We start from the raw sequence: 16891 nt of genomic DNA, 5'->3' as shown, positions 1-16891 counted from the left end.
ATTTCCCCATTTGCCCAATAAAATAGGGTTAAGTTCAATAATGTGGAAGAGGGGAGCACTTTGCCTTACATCATTCATAAGAAGTGGGTCAGACAAGCAGAAACTTCCCTGATTAGGAAGAGAGAAAACCATTAGCCTAAATATGATCTTTTACATGTCTTTCTTAGCAAAGACGTGTAGAAAAGTATGCATGTCCTGGTGAGATCGGAGTGCTATTTTATGTAGAAGTCTACACACATATTTATGGGACCACAAATACATATGTATGCCATGTATATGTATTCATATACAATAAGTTTTTTTTTTTAGGTTAAGTGTCTGCCTTTGGCTCAGGTCATGATCTCAGAGGCCTGGGATTGAGGCCCTTGTCATCGCTGGGATCCCTGCTCAGTGGGGAGTCCGCTTTTCCCTCTTGCTTTGCCCCTACTTCACCCTGCTCATGTTCTTTCTCTCAAATGAATAAAATCTTTTTAAAAATATAATAAAAAAAACAGACCACTCTGCTTTCTGGAAATGAACTACTATGAATTCAAGGCATTTTTGTGCATTCAACAAATATATATATATATTGAGTACTTATTGTATAACCAGATCTATGCTGGGCACTGGGGACACAAACAGAACCGAACCAAAGCCCTGTACTCATGGAGCATACACTCTAGTAGAGAAAGGCCAAAATAAGCAGCTAAAGTCATAAGTATTTACTATTTCAGGTGTTGTTAAATGTTTTGAAGAAAAAGTAGGGCAACAGGAAAGAATATTGAGGGGCAGAGTTTATTTACTGTGGTCAGGGAAGTTTTCTCTAGCAATGAGGTGCTTGAGCAGAAGCCTCAAGGAAGTGAGGAGGGGCCTTTGGAAACCTGGGGAAAGAGTTTGCCGAACAGAGGGAGGAGGGAAGACAAAGGCCCTGAGGAGCAGGAGGGCTTGGTAGAGCAATGGCGGCACTCACCCTCTGGGCTGTAGGGAGTGTCGGTGGTGGACAGCTCCCCCTGAGTCTCTCAGACTTGCCTTTGGCTAAAAGTTGCCGGGCTCAAAGTCGCACCCAGTGAACTGGGAGAGGAAGGAAGAGAAGTGCCTATGGCCTGAAATCAGGACAAGTCCGGAGAGGAGAGGGGAATGGAACACTTTGGCATCCACCAGCACTGTGTGAGGGTGAGGTTAGAGAGGCACTCCTGCTCAGGTTCACAGCAGCCCAGAGTCGCAGAAGTTTATGGTGATGAGTTTAAGAGACGCCAGTCAGCACGATTGTAAATGTTCTCCAGTCACGTCCAGCTGCTTGTGCTCAGACACAGAGAAGGCTACGGGTTGATATAACTAGAATTAGGGAATTGCCAGACAAGCACAATGGAGAGAGGCTGCAGCAAGGGAAACGAGGTGTTTACAAGGAAGTGATGTGTGATATCGGACTGGGGAACTAGGCTGGTGGAGAAGGAAGTGAAGCTAAGGGGACTGCAATGCAGGGGGAAGGGCTGGCAGGGACAACACACTAGAGGGCCCAGCAGAGTTCAAGAAGTGGTGGAAAGGGTATTAGAGGAAAGCAAACAGAAAATGTGGGAGTTGGCGATGAGAGAATGGGATGTTTGAAATGGAGACTGTGGTCAAGTTTCAGTTCTTGACAGTGGCCACTTCTTGGATGTAACCATCAGAATTGGCAGGTAAGGTCAGGTGGAGGAAGAAAATCACTGGGGGTCAGGAGATCATGAAATTGAGAGTTCTGAATATTGGAAAGATTGTTCAGTGGATATTGGAATCACTAAGAGTCATGGCAGGAGGCATGAGAAAAGAGGTATGGAGACATGTGTTAGACTAAGTGTTAAAATTCTAGGGGAGTATCTCTCAAGGTCTGTGGATGACATGAGCTGTGGGAGAGTGGATGGCAAGAGCTTTAGAGGAGGTAGGAGGTTCAGAGAAGACAGAGAAGCAGTGTCTGAAGGTACAATGATTTTATGCTATGAATTGGGTTCTGGCTAATGTCAACTTCGTGGCTGTCAAAATCATTATGAGTAGTACTGCTGAGCAGTTCCATGGGTAAATGGTACAAATAAAGCAATTGTTTTTTTTTTAACATAAATTTACTTTAAAACTTTGCATTTCTAAATTTACCAGCTGTCTGTAATTCTTTGAGGACCAGAATTCTGCAAAGCAGTAAACACTGGAGTTTAGGTCCTAAGGAGTATGGAGCTAAGGCACCTAGAGGGTAAGTGGCTGCAAGAGCGAGTTTGTTTAAACAGTCTTAGTGTGCTGGTAGGAAAATTACTCAAGAATCCAAAGGCCTGGAGAAAAGCTGAAAATAAAAGATAAAGACAAAAACCTTAATGAGAGAGAGAAAAATGTTAGGCTGCTGCGTATCAAGGGGCATAAGCTTTCTAGCTCACAATGCCTGTGTCTATGCTTCCTGACATCCAACCTCCTTTACTAAACGAATGTTAAATATTTTAGGCTTTGTCACTGGTATATAATTACAGATATAAAAACTGTAATGTTAGGATTATGCTTTTCTGGGAGTGACCAAAAAACAAAACAAAACCCCAACCTATAAAAAAGGTGGTTTAACAGAAGTTTCTTTCTGATATAAAATAGTGGAGGCAGAGGATCCAAGGCTAGGATGGCAGTCCTATTTCATGGGAGTCTGCAGAGACCCAGGCTCCTTTCAATTTTGTAGTCTGTCATTGTGAGTGTGAAGCTCTCATTTCTAAGGTCCAAAAATAAAGCTCCAGTTATATCAAAGTTCTAAGCAGCAGAATTCAGGTAGGTGGGGGTGGGGAGGGGGAGATGAACTTTATGCCAAGAAACTCATAAGGAAGTTTCCTGCTGCCTGTGATATCCCATTAGGCAGAAGTTGGTCTCATGGCTGTCAAGCTGAAAGAAAAAAAAGGCATACACAGTAAAAACATTGTATTGCTATGGAAGAAGGGAAGAATGGTTATTGGATAGTTGGCAGTCTTGGCCACACAAATATAGAAGTAAAAGTGTAGGGCAGAATTTACAACATTCAACGAAGGATTAAAATTGAGAGGTGAGGAGGAAAACAGGATACACATGAATGCAGCTACTGTTGTGGTTTGGGGGAGAGAGGACAGCGAGTTGAGGGGATTTTTTTTTTTTTTTAACCTGATATTCTCTGTATATGAAGGGAGCATGAGTATGGAGGTGTAGTAAGAGACTTAAGAATCTAGTGAGGATTTCAGATAGTCATTACAGGGGAAATAAAAAAGTTGTTTAGTGTCGTAGAAGGAACATGGAATAACACTGATCGTCCAGGAGAAAATTGGACACAGTGAGATTGATATGGCCCTAATTCTCACTCCATTTTTCTTCAAACCTGCACATCCCCCTTCTGCCCTTGGGCACACCATTTCTGCCAAGGAAAAGCAGTTGCATTTAGAACTTCTTTGGTGACTTCTCTGCCAGGTCCAGTTAAGTAGATGACATTTTTTTTACTGGTGCTTAGCACAGAAAAGAATTAAATGTCAAGGAAATGCCAGGAAGACAGACCTTCACTGATCAGGGATCTCTGATGGTTCTGATTAAAGAAACCAGTTAGGCTTGTGGGTCCCAAGGAAGAGCAACTCAAGCCATCTTAAGGAAAGCAGAAATCACAAGTATATCCAGTGACCAGAAAAAAAACAACAAAAAACCCCTAAGACAACGAGAAAGTCAGCAGGAAGCCAGGCAGGTAGAGGGTATTTAATTGTGCCATTTCTTCCATGTGGGCATCCTCCTGTGACAACTACACAAGTCTTGTCCATTCTTCTAAGGACTGGACTATTCCTCGTTCTCGGTCACAATTCCGTCAAGAAGTCGGTCTGATTCACATTGTTTTCAGCAAACTTAATGGTCTGAGCGACTTAGACTACACTACATTAGGGGTTATCAACCAGGTGGGTATCCTTATGATTGGCATCTTAATCCACTGTACCAGTCAGGGCCCAGTCCAAACGTGAGACACAGTAACTTGAACAGGCAAAGTGTGGTATAAAGAACTAGTACTCAGTCACTGGGGATTAATTACTAAGGGTAAAGAAAACTCAACAATACAGCAACAGTGGCTATAGGAGCAGCCATTATGTCTACAGCCAAGGCAAGTGACCCAAGTAAGAAACACATTTGGAACAGGTTCCTTTGCAAGATTATTGAGAGTCAGAGTATTGGAGAGGGTGTGGTTGTGACCCACTGTTTGCTACTGAAGCACAGGGCTGGAGAGGAGACGGTGTCAACAAAACTAGTTTGGAAGCAACCCACTGGGCTGCCAAAGAGCCTTGCTGGAAAGTTGCCTGAAGACTTGCTGGGAAGCTGGCAGGGGGACTGGTGCACTTGCTGGGAAGCACTCTCCCAGGAGGTGCCCTGAGCCCCCACAGTGCAGAAGCAAGAAAAAAGCACACACACCAGACCCAGGATAAGATCCTTTCTTCTGCAACATCCCTCCAGTACCCTCTCCTGACAAGTTGAACATAGTGCTAACAGACATAAAGAAATGTTTAGAGGGCACAGCCCCAGTAACACAAAGTAGAATAGAGAGGGATTTGGGAACTGAGTAAACTGATAAATGGCATGTCCACAGTCAGTGGCAGTCCCTTGTATAGGCCCAGCGAGAGTGCACATGTATGAGCAGGGAGGAGAGTGAGAAGCAGGCTTCCCTCCTGAGCAGGGAGCCTGAAACAGGACTTGATTTCAGGACCTGGGGCTTCCAGGACTTCCCAGAATGCGGATGAGAGAGGAGTCATTCTGGAAGGAATGCTCACTGAACCAGTACCTGGACTGGCTGCATGGGTCCAGCACTTAGAGCAATTTCACCTTTTGGTACTATTAAGGAACCGATAACTTCAGAATTTCTAAATAGGAGGGAGTAGAGAAGGCAAGAGTTCTTCTCTTCCATTTGCTCAGCAAGCACTTTTTCTCTCCCTTAGACTGTATATTTACTGGGGATGTCAGGAGGCCAGGGCTGGTGGAATTTGCAGGGAGTGACTAAATCCAAGGACCCAATGAAGAAATAATTCAGCTCCAGAATGGCCAGAACAAGTACCGACCAAGGAAAATTAGCTTTAGACTAGTGGATTTTAGGTATTTGCACATCAGGGAAGCTTAACATTTCCTTAGGATGTCCCTTTTCCTGATCATTGTGATTAAATAACAAAAAACACCTCATGGCTTGTGTATTTAGGGTCAACTGTTCTAGCTGAACAAATAGAACGCAATTTCTGCAACAACTTTCCCCACTCTGAATATACTCTACCTGTGCAAAACATTATGGATCAAAACTATGTGATAGAAATTCGAAGACAACTTTCCCCACTCTGAATATACTCTACCTGTGCAAAACATTATGGATCAAAACTATGTGGTAGAAATTCGACTATCAATGGTCTGGGCTATGTAACATTTTTCAGCTTTTATTCTGTCATGCTTCCTACAGTAACAAATGTTGGTAGCCAGTGATCCTAAAATGAAGTGTAACTTCATTAGTATTTGTGAAGTGCTGTGAGATCCCACCAGACAGACGGAAGGAATTTCAGAGACAGACGATCAGGAAGAAGTGTTTCCTTTTCCATAAAAATAAGCTCTTCCCATAATTACATTAGTTGCTCAAGGCTGACTATAGCATTTCCACGACAGAATCAGATTAGGACCTGAACTAATTTCAAGTCCATTAATTCGCCAGGGGCACCTGGGTGCCTCAGTTAAGCATCTGCCTTCTGCTCAGGTCACGATCCAAGGGTCCTGAAATCAAGTCGTTTCAGGCTCCCTGCTCAGGGGGGAAGCCTGCTTCTCCCTCTCCTCCCTGCACATACATGTGCACTCTCACAAATAAAATCTTAAAAAAAAAAAAATAAAGTTCATTAATTGGCCAATATAACCAGTGAGAACCAGTCAACTGGTCAGTTGTGTTGCACACTGGAATCAGTTGAAAAGTGTGTAGACTGCCAGTCTGAGCCTCATCTCTGCCCAAATTAAAAAACTATTATTCATAAGACAACTCTTTTGGGGAAGATATTTGAGTACCATTAAAGTCCCCCCCTCACCCATTTCACCTTTTAAGCAAAAAACCAAGAAACAAAAAATCCAGAAACTACTGCCTTTGGTACTCTCAGGAACTTAAACTTGCTTTTCATTCCTACTACTACTGTTCATCTAACCAAAGCTTTTAAACAATTAAGTAAAGAGCACAGAAGCCCTAGGGCATTTTAGCTCTTTTGAAATTGCATTCAATTTTACAGTACTTTTATTTTTCTAGAAATGATTTGTAGCTTTCATTACATTTCCCAAAAAGCCCATAACTCAAAAGGTTAAGAACCACTGCCTCAGAGGAACTAAGGCATTATAGCCAACAAATAGATTATATATTGGGCATTAAAATGAAGATTTTATATTAAAATTTCAAGATTGATAATATACTGGCCCATGTATAGTATTTAATTGCAAATGGAACATTAGAAAACAGATGAAAGATATTAACACATGAAAAGGTATAATAATTTCAGTAAGCTGAGAACAAACACTCGATGGAGGTTGCTATTTTTAACTTTCTATCAAAAGCTTTTCAAGTTTGCTCATGTTGTAAGAAATAATTCAGAGTTTTGCAGTCACTTGTCTTCCCAGTCTTTCAGGAAGCCACTCTCCAAATTAAACCATGCATACATTTGGCAACAATTAGTATTATTAACATGTTCTACTACTTATCGAAATGTTCAAGAGCAAATTTAACATTAAAAATCATAAATCAAGGGCGCCTGGGTGGCTCAGTGGGTTAAGCCGCTGCCTTCGGCTCAGGTCATGATCTCAGGGTCCTGGGATCGAGTTCCGCATCGGGCTCTCTGCTCAGCAGGGAGCCTGCTTCCCTCTCTCTCTGCCTGCCCCTCTGCCTACTTGTGATCTCTGTCTGTCAAATAAACAAATAAAATCTTTAAAAAAAAAAATCATAAATCAAATACAGCTTATGATAGTATTTTCACCTCTACTGAAAATAAATCTTCCACACTTTACCTAAAATACAGTTAAATTAACATTTCAGGTGGAACTGTATTCAGGAGTAGCACCATCATTTAGGAATGCTAAAAATATTTTCAACAGATCAATCTACTTTCATTACTTGAAAATACTTTTCTATGTCTAGTGTCAATTCACTTGATGCTCAATTAAAAGGCGAGATGACGGAATCTTCCACTTATTTAAAAAAAAAAAGCATAGCATTTTTTCAGAGAGGAATTCCTTCATTTAATGAGATTTTTCTGGAGTTAGGTAGGTACAAATGTTAAGCCCACATATGGACTCTTCCAAATGTACTTGTTTGCCCCATGTATCACTTTTGCAAGGCGGCTGCCGAGTGCCCACCAAGTTGGCCAATATAAACAGTGAGATAAAACATGTTAATATGCTAGAGACTGTCTGGAACACTCCTTGTCTTGGCACTGACTGAACACATCACCTTGCACCTCAAATTTCTTGTTCTAAAAAATTGAGTTATCTTATAAAACTTACTTCAAGTCCAAATTTTAAATGATTCTAACATGTAATCCAAGTAAGTGCAAAGTATCTCAATAAGCACCTTTGATGTGAAAAGTAAGTCATTTCCCAATCAAAAGAACCACCTAATGACACACAGAACACTCACTGACAGAGGGAACTGCCAATATTAAGAACTCTAGTAAGGATTATTGACTATCACATATGTCCAATTCTAGTCTACACGTTTAAAATTCACTTGTCATCTGGGCACTGAGATATCCATCCCTCTACACAAAATGTGACTCTAACACGGTTATCAATTTCCACAATAAAAATACTTAAAAAAAAAAAACGTTGACAAATGGGGGAAAAGCCAACACCCAGAATAAAGGATTTAATCCAGTATTTATTCCACACTCATGATCGTTCTCTGTAATCAGAATACAAGTCATAAGAACAATCTATCAAATAATTTGCTGATAATCTTAAATAATGCAGCACAGCATTACTTTTTAATATTTCTTTGTTCTAGATTAAGTTTAAAAACTCAAACAGCCATCTTCATTATCAATAAAAAAAGTTTTGAATTTTTTAAAAAAGGACACTATATCAAGCTGTTTCATAATTTAAGTTTTTTCCCATTTATAAAAATGCTTTGGAAGCTTGAGGCTTGAATCTATTTCTCTACTCATCTGCCCCACCCTCTCCCAATTTCACGTTAGTATAGGGTTGCTGCAAGAATGCTAGGCTTTAGGCATTAATTTTTTCCTTTAATATAGTACTTTAAAATCTGAGAAATTCAAGAAAAAAGATTACATGTCATGTATTTTTCCAAATAAAAAAGAAAAACTACGTGAATAAATTTTAGGCATACTAACAGTGTCCCTTTGAGGTAGAATGCTAAAAGGACTTTTGATCAAATCACAGCCTAATTGAAACCTCTGCATCAGAAACTAACTTGTCATTAATCTCTCTAAAGTTAACTGTGGAGAATATTAAGTGTAACATATTAACAAGAGCCTTCCAAGATAATATACAGTGGACAAGAATGTTAATCCTACAACTGCCGCCTTCATGTACACCGAAAGCACAAAATTCTCCTATAATAGACATCCAAGATCCATTCTCAAAGTCTTTAGCATTCTATTATGAAAAGCACAGCCATGCTAACTTCAGTACATAAACCATAATCCCACACCTACAAAACAAAAATAGAATTAGTGGCAGTTTATTGCCTTATACAAATTTAACCAACATGGCAACCATGCCAAAGGAATTAAAACATTTTCAGGACATATGTACAGACTGTACATCTCAAAAACAATTAAACAATAAAAATGCAAGAACAATCTGTGCATCATGTATCAAACTCAACAACTGGGTGAAAACATCAATGCAATAAATGGGATTACAAAGGCACTTCCCTACACAAAAGAGGAAATGAAAATGCAGCCTACAGGGAGCTTGAAGAGTGCGTTAACTACTGCACAATTTCAACTTGGGAGGAAAAAAGAAAGCAGATTTAATCAAACATTTATAGGATTCAATGTGATCCACTTTTACAAAAAAAATTTCACACAGTCTCATCTTTGTTTTTATGTTGTTTCTCTTGGCTCTCTGGTTCTATACTTTGGCTCCTTCGACGATCATGTTTGTCAGACTGGTCCTTACTATCACTGTGATCTCGTTTGTGGGAACGTTCTTTGCTTCTGCTACGCTTTCTAGATTTTTCTTTGCTGGGGCTATGTTCCCGTTTTCTTGATTTTTCCACACTGTCAGTTCTTCCTTGACTGCCACTTCTACTTCGTTTATTTGATTTTTCTTTACTTTCATTTTTATGTTTACTTGATTTCTCTTTGCTCCTACTTCTGCTTCGTTTCCCTGCATTTCTACTTCTACTCCTACTTCTGTGCTTCCTTTCTCTGCTTCTACTCCTACTGTGTTTTTTCTCCTTCTTGGTATCTTTTTTGTCATCTCTATGCCGCCTATCATCTTTATCTTCTTTGTGTTTCTTTTCTTCTACCTCACCCCTACTTCTCCGTTCCTTGGATCGTTCTCTTGATCGCTCTCGCTCCTTTTCTCGGTCATTACCTCTTTCCTTATCATAGTCACGATCCCGTCTTCTACCTCTCTCATTTTCTTTCTCTCTTTCCCTATCCCTGTCCCTTCGATCCCCTTTCCTATCCCGACTGCGACTACGACTTCTATGCCTTTCCCTACTCCTGCTACTCCGCCTGCGTTCCAACCCCCGATCAATACTTCGGGATCTTCGCCTTTCTTTCTCCCTTTCTTTGGCTTCGCGCTCTAGTCGCTGGCGTTCTTTCTCTCTTTCTAATTCTCGATCAAAACTAGAAGACCCATGGCCCTCCCGGTGATGGCTTCTACTTCTTGATCTTCTTGGGGACCTCCGTGGACTCAGTGATCTCCTTGGAGACCTAATATTTAAGAAAGGAAGAAGAAAATGTCAACGAATAAAACAAATCCTAAAAATTTAACTTCTCTTATTCATTTAGATTCCCCACATACACAGATATGTTAGGAACAATTAAAGACCCTGAAAGGCAAAAAAAAAAAAAAAAATGACCTTTTGGGGTTAAAAGTGACAAACTCATAAAATGAACAGCATACACAGAATTTCTTGAGTTTGCCACGGATTTCCAAGGACCTTTGTACAAAGATTATTTTTAAAGTAATTCCAAGAGGTATGTTACCTTGAACGCCTGCGTTCAACATGTCTGTCTATTTCCTCAGCACCTTCCTTCCCATCTTTCTTGATTTTTCTAGGCCGGGTTTTGATCTGTTGATCAATATTCTTCTGAACTGGAACTGGAATTCTTGGAAACAGGGTAGAAAACCACTCCAGTTTTGTGAGAAAAGACCGCAGCATTTCTCCAATGGTCATTACACAGCCTCCACCAGCCTTCACATCTAGGTCCTACAAAAACACAAAAGATACCCTAGCCGTCAAAACAATTAATTTCAACACACACGTATACTAAAAAAATATTACCATCTTTGGAATCTCAAATACAAAAAATTCTAACAAAAATTGTAATCTGTGTACCCTACTAATCTGGTAATGAATGATACAGAGAAATATTTGGACTTAGTGTGTGCATGCAGGTGAGAACAAATCCTGCAGCCTCATGGGCATGAAGTATACTAATCTCACTCAGTTAACAGGAATATGAAACAGCCCCTTATATTACTAAACTCTGTGGAACAATAAACTTAAATAAACATTCCACGTACCTACTAATTATGTATTTCTTTCCATGGACACGTTTGCACACATCATTCCTAACACTGTAGCCTAACTACATATGAACTACTTCAGACAATCCGGTCTAATGAGTATCTTTTAACAGCTCTAATATAAAATGAAGCCCTAATAAAACTGGAAGCAATAGCAAACCAACTGCCATGAAGCAGTGAGGTTTCTAATTTAGAGTTATGTAGAAAATAAATAAATGAACAAATAATTGGAAACGCATAATCCATGATGACCATTGTCTCTGAAAAGGGTCATTACCGCATGAAGGCCTTCTTGCTATGCCCTCTCACAGCTCAGGACATGTTAGTCAGCTATTGTCAGTCCCAAACCTATAGTGCAAGCACACAAGGAAAGTGAGATTTGTTATCTAAACAGGAAAACAAGAGCTAAAGGTAAAACTGCTTGCACTCACACACATTTAAGTGTTCAGATATACAGTATTTCCAAATATAATCGCTGCAGATATCTAAGGAAGAAAACAATAAGTTAGCTTAAATAGAGATCCTCAGGTTTGTAAATACAATAAAAAACAGATTAAACAGAAGCATTCAGAAACAAACCTAATGCAATACCAATTATGAAGAGGGACATGCTTTTTAAATATAGAAGGGAGAGAAGTCCTTTGGCCTGAAAAATTTCTTCTAAAAAGAAAAACAACTTTAAAGATTGTGATTTGACACCTAATACATATTTTTATTCTTCAGAAATACGAATAGTTCAGTGAATAGCCCCTGACAAAATTCTCCTTGTCTACAAGAGTGAGACTTTTTTTTAGGTCTGCACATAATAAAACACTAGAAAGCTCTCTATTTCAGCTATCCTTTAATTCAACAAATTCTTTGAATAAATGTTTTAAATAAGACTACTGAAGCGCAGCACTCAAAATTTACTTTATGAATCTTAAAATACAAAGCGGTGGGGGCATATGTACGGACAATACAGGTAAGTATTAAGTACTTTTTGAGATCTTGGACTTCACTCTGTAAGCACATTAATACATAGGATTTAAATCCGACATAGCAACGCTTCTGAAAGTAACTTTTGTTCCTGAACATATGTAACAAGCTTAACCTTGTTAAGCCTGAGTGACAAACTACATTTATAATTAAACAAAAAGAACTGGTCTGGCTTAGTCTTAGACACATATGACTCTTGACCTTGGGGTCATGAGTTCAAGTCCCACACAGAGTATAGAGCTTACTTTTTTTAAAAAACATTTTTTAAATTAAAAACAAGAACCTAATTTTAGGGTTTTCGTCTGGCTTTATAAATAAGTGTAACATATTAAGAGTCAGAAAGCGAAATTTGTAGTATTTTGATCACTTTGAATAAATCCTCTAAACTCTTACCCTACTTAAATCCCACCCACCTCTTCAATTCTGCACTCCTGTGCAAGTGGAAGTATTAATACGTGGAAGCAGTTAGAGCATAGAGCTGAAGTTCCAAGCGAATAAAGCGCTATAATTAGTGTTGTATGCACATGTCTTAACACCTCAATCTTGAGCATGGCCCACTTAAAAAGTCACTATCAACAGCACAAGTCAAGATCAACACCATATACAAAACTCAGAAAAAAACTGCAATAGTTATCAAAACCATTTAAACAATTAAGAAATGAAAAAATTTAAGAAAGTTAATCTAAGACATATAAAATCCACTAAGTCTTAGAAAAGGACAGCAATTCCAAAAGTATGAGAAATAAATTTAAGTACAGAAAACCCTGAAAAACATCAAACTTCCAATAAATAAATAAAGGATATTTTTTATATCTTTTTACATGAGAGTAATCAGAAGAAAACTAATTATTACCCTTGTTGACATACCTCTTCATCATCAAGGAAGGATTCAAACCAGTCCCAGAGATCTGTAGGGGGCTGTGTGTACCTAGAATTATAACAGATTGATTAGGCTTATGTGAATTAAAATGTGAGTTAAATGGAAATGTAGATATATGCATATTTACCTTATATACATAAATCCAAGGGCTCTAATATATGGAGAGTCTGTGTGTGTTATGAGACCCATCACTTGCTTACGAGTTAGCTTCAGAGTAAATAATTTGTATAACAAGCAGAAAGCTGTAGAAACAATTCCTCCTGTTCCAACACCTCGAACCTTTAGGGGAAACAGTTAGGAAAAAGTAACAAAATAACTAACAAATATTTAACACCAACTTATTAATCCCATTAGGTATTAATAATAAGATATAACCCAGAACTCAGAATAGAGCATTAATAAAAACAGCAACTTACTAACCCCATTCACTAGACATTTGAATTTAGATAAAAACAAACTTCTAAGCTTTGCCAACTGTCATTTTTGAGTAACTGTTACTTTTAGTTTCCTAATTTTAAACTTATGTTATCAGACACAGAAAAACTGAAAAATGCACGTACTTCTACTTACCCCTCCGCACATCCCCGTTTGGCCTGCTGTTTTCCTGCTTCCTTTCTCCCATGGTTCAACATGCGTGACCTGAAATAGAAAAGAGGAACACAACAAACATTCATACTTCTAATTTTTTTAAAACTATGATTAAAGTAAACCCAAATCCCTAATAGAGCAGCTTTTTGCAAAAGTTTGGAAGCTGATTACTTTGACATGATGCATATATTTTGTTTACATGTAAACCATCTTTCAAAAACTGCTGAGCTTTTAAAGAGCACCAATAAAACTGTTGGGAGTTTAACAAAACCTCAACAGTTTTATGACCAGAAATCCCATTAAAATAGCTTTGTAGAGAGCTGATACTTGTGGAACCAAGAAATTTCTAAGAGTCTCATATACATGTAAAAATATATCTGATGTTGTGTCAATTTTGTATCTTTTTAGGAGTTGTTAAAAAAATAGAAATTCTCATTTTAAAATGGATTTAAGGCTCCAACTTGAAGCAAAAAGTATCAATGAAGTTTTAGTATTTATTTAAAAAAATTTAATACCCTTAATTTTATGGTGATTTAAAATTCTACATCATAAAATTTTTAAAAAATGATTTGAAGTATATGCATGTTAAAACAGTAACAAGTTACTTCTAATGCAAAATTATGGAAATTCATTTGTACTTTTTTTTTTTTACCATGAACAGGCATTATGCTCATTCCTGATTAGAGATGAAATTACAAGGGCCACACCTATACAGATAATTGTTAGTAATTTATTTTCAGCCTAATTACATGAACCAATTCAATTTTTCCCCAGAATATAAACTGTTAAAAACTGAGTGACTAGTCATTATATTAAATATAATCAATACAGTATCATCTTTGTTGAGATGAGTATCCTATAAAAACCACATATTTACCTAAAAATGGCAAAGAAAATTAGCTCGATAACATAGAACCCAAGGTCTTTTAGAAAAATCTTTATTTCTTAACTTAAAACAAAATCAAAATAAAATTCTGTTCTTTCAGTATGCATTTCTAAAACTGTATTTTTACCCCACCAATGGTTACATTTTTATCTTTTTTCTGTGGCTTCAGACAGAAAAGCATGCATTTAAATGTGAGCACTACACTATTATGCTCAGCACTGCTTTATGGTTTTATTTCCTTCCCCCAGTTTGCTGTATAAAGATGTTTCAATTCTTTAAAGGCTAGCAAAGGGGTGGATACAACACGAAACCAACTTAGAACTAGAAGCCTACATATGTCAATTATTTATTTAATCTGGACATCTTGATAACAAAGACTGGATCTTTAGTTTTATAACTAAATTTAAATAATTTCTAGTACGTTCTTGAATTGTTTCAAAACACAGTATCTGAATTTGAGAAAACAAGCTTTTCCTCAATCACGTTAACATCTGCCTGTATTATTAAACAGAACCTGCTACAGAAAGAGCAGGAACCCAATTTTCAATTGTTTGAAGTTTACTACACAAAACTAAGAATATTCACCATACTGTATCCATACTGAAAAAGGCCTTACCTTTTAAAAGCTATAAAAAACCTAGTTCACTTACAATATTCTTGTAAAAGGATAAGAAAATTTCAGTGTACTTTACATACCCAAAGTTGAACTGTATTCTCAAACTATGATTTTTCTATCAAAAACAACTAGTATCTCAAAATTCTTCAATAACCTAATCACTTAACGGGATGGTGTGTGTGGGGGGGGGGGGATTGGAGACAAAATATAACCTAAAGGCAAATAAAGAATTTCTTCTTGCTAGCCCCTCTACGGGTATGTTTAGATCACAGAAAATATGTGGTCTGTCAAACGTTTTAGGAGTCAAATACACAAAACAGACGGTATTCTGTTAGATGCTCTCGCTAAAATATTTAAAGATTATTAAGACTATTATTAATATTCCTTTAAATATTAATTAACCTTAAGAGGCCTGGAAGATAGCTTTAAAACTACATAATTTGCAAGTAAGTGGAGAAAACCTATCTAGTTGGTGAAGAAAAGCCCAAAACCAATGGCCAAAAAAATACCTAATTAGCCGTTCATTTAATCAGGGAAATGCATTTATGGCGATTGAGCATGATTAATAGTGCATACCTCTACCTGCGACCCTGGGCTGCTCCGAGCCTCGCTGCAAGACTGAGTCAATCCTGCTAACGAAACAAGAACTGAGACAAGAGTGCAGTGAGGAGGCGCCAGGTGAGCTCCCCAGCACAGCCAAGCCAGCACCGACCCTGCCGCAGAAGCCCAGGGCCCAGATAATTCTAAACAAGACCAATGCACAAGTAACTGAGACCACTTACTCCTGACTTCCTGCTGGGAAAATTTCCAGGCCTTCTGTACACCTCTTGCCCTGGCACCTCTCCACCCTCAACCCTCCCGCCCCCACCCGACACACGCACTGACCATTTCCCTGTCTGGATCGCATAGAGAATACCAACAACACGAGGCCAACACTGAAGTCAATACACGCCCTGGCCCAGGGTGAGCGGGAGAAGCACCAACAAGTTGGCGCTGAGTAGATCCACGTCAAAAGGAATAATTTTAAAGCTGTAAACTGGAGAGGATTCAGTTACTCTTCCCCCCTCCCCCACCCCTCCCGTCCAACTCCCCCCAGGGGTGGGCAGGAGGTTGGGGGAGGAGAGAGTTCAATAGTGGCGGGCTCTCCCAGCCCTAAAAATCTGAAAAAGAAATGAGAGGGCGGCCCCAGTTTGACCCTCCCAGGCCGACTCCAGACCACCGCCCCTCCCCCCCCAATCAACCTTCCCGCACCTACAAATCCTCAGACCTCCAGGGCCGCCTCCGCCCATTTCCTCTAACCCGTCCTCGGAACTTAACCCTCCCAATCCCGGCTCCCCACCCCCCACCCCAGGCCTAGACTCTTCGTACCTTAAAGTAGATCTCGTCCACCACCTCGTGGTAGGTCTTGAGCTCGTAGAGCTGCACTTTGAAGTAAGGCGACGACAGGATATTGGTCAAGATCATGGGGTTGAGGTTCATAGTCTTCTCGTTGCCCCACAGCGGTAGCACATTTCCCTGTTTGCCCGAGACCGCCGGCTTGGTGGCGCCGCCGCCGCCACCGCCGCACTGCTGCTGCTGCTGGGCCGCGGCCGCGGCCGCCTGGTGCTGCGGCTGCGAGTTGCCTGTCAGCGCGGGGCTGTTGTTAGCCATGTTGCGGCGGAAGGAAGGAGGGAGGGAGAAGGGAGGGGGAGGGGGCCAAGCTCGATCTCGCTCTTCGGGACAACGGTCCGGGACCCTACTCCATGGAACGCCGTCAGGACAGGGGGCCGCCTCGCTGTCCCCCAGCTGGATGAGGGAGGGCTACGGGAACGCCGACAAAAGGACCCTAGATCGAAAGCAGACGCCGAGATGCGGGCGCGAGAACTCCCGGCAGAAGGCGAACCGGCGGCCACCGAGCGCGATCCCTTCCGCCAACTGCCCCTGGGAACAAGATGGCGGGCCCGGCGGATGTTACGTCACACGCCCCAGAGTTCCAAGCTGAGCCGGCAGCCAATCAGAGACGCCCAGCTGGGCTGGAAATTCCTCTTCCTAGTTCCGCACGTTCTGTGCGCGCTGCGGTCGCTGCGGTGGTCTCGAGTGTCGGACTCTTAGATTTCCCCTGGGAATTTGGGGGCAGGGGAGGGGGTTGAAGGTCCAATTCGTATGTTTTAGAATCTAGGTTGGGGGCCCAGTTTCTCCTCTTGAAAGCCGGGCATGAAATAGTTCGCATGGATATATCGTTGCGAATTCGTGACTTACGAAGTACCCT

General features: G+C 40.1%; 1 protein-coding gene across 2 annotated transcripts; it reads right to left on the bottom strand.

Moving 5' to 3' along the window:
* Positions 1-7187: 7187 nt before the first annotated feature.
* PRPF38B (pre-mRNA processing factor 38B) lies at positions 7188-16567 on the bottom strand. Of its 2 annotated transcripts, XM_059136332.1 has the most exons (7): positions 15529-15838; positions 15220-15272; positions 13124-13192; positions 12681-12832; positions 12541-12601; positions 10155-10378; positions 7188-9878 (listed from the first exon to the last, which is right to left on the bottom strand). In XM_059136332.1, the coding sequence occupies exons 1-7, from the start codon at positions 15548-15550 to the stop codon at positions 9017-9019; spliced, it is 1443 nt and encodes a 480-aa protein (XP_058992315.1). In that variant the 5' UTR covers positions 15551-15838; the 3' UTR covers positions 7188-9016. The 2 variants fall into 2 exon arrangements, with proteins under 2 accessions (XP_058992315.1, XP_058992314.1); XM_059136331.1 differs by lacking the exons at positions 15220-15272; positions 15529-15838 and adding an exon at positions 16012-16567.
* Between the last annotated feature and the right edge of the window lie 324 nt (positions 16568-16891).

This window comes from Mustela lutreola, chromosome 10 (assembly GCF_030435805.1).
Source record: "Mustela lutreola isolate mMusLut2 chromosome 10, mMusLut2.pri, whole genome shotgun sequence".
NCBI classification, from domain to species: Eukaryota; Metazoa; Chordata; class Mammalia; order Carnivora; family Mustelidae; genus Mustela; species Mustela lutreola.
This window is presented reverse-complemented; position numbering and strand designations above follow the sequence as displayed.

Excerpts from the sequence above, each read along its gene's own strand:
- PRPF38B (XM_059136331.1), bottom strand. The coding sequence starts at position 16,293 with ATGGCTAACAACAGCCCCGCGCTGACAGGCAACTCGCAGCCGCAGCAC. Across the intron at positions 12,833-13,123 it reads AAACGGGGATGTGCGGAGGG|GTTCGAGGTGTTGGAACAGG; the intron begins GTAAGTAGAAGT and ends TTTCCCCTAAAG. Across the intron at positions 9,879-10,154 it reads GTTGAACGCAGGCGTTCAAG|GTCTCCAAGGAGATCACTGA; the intron begins GTAACATACCTC and ends CTTAAATATTAG.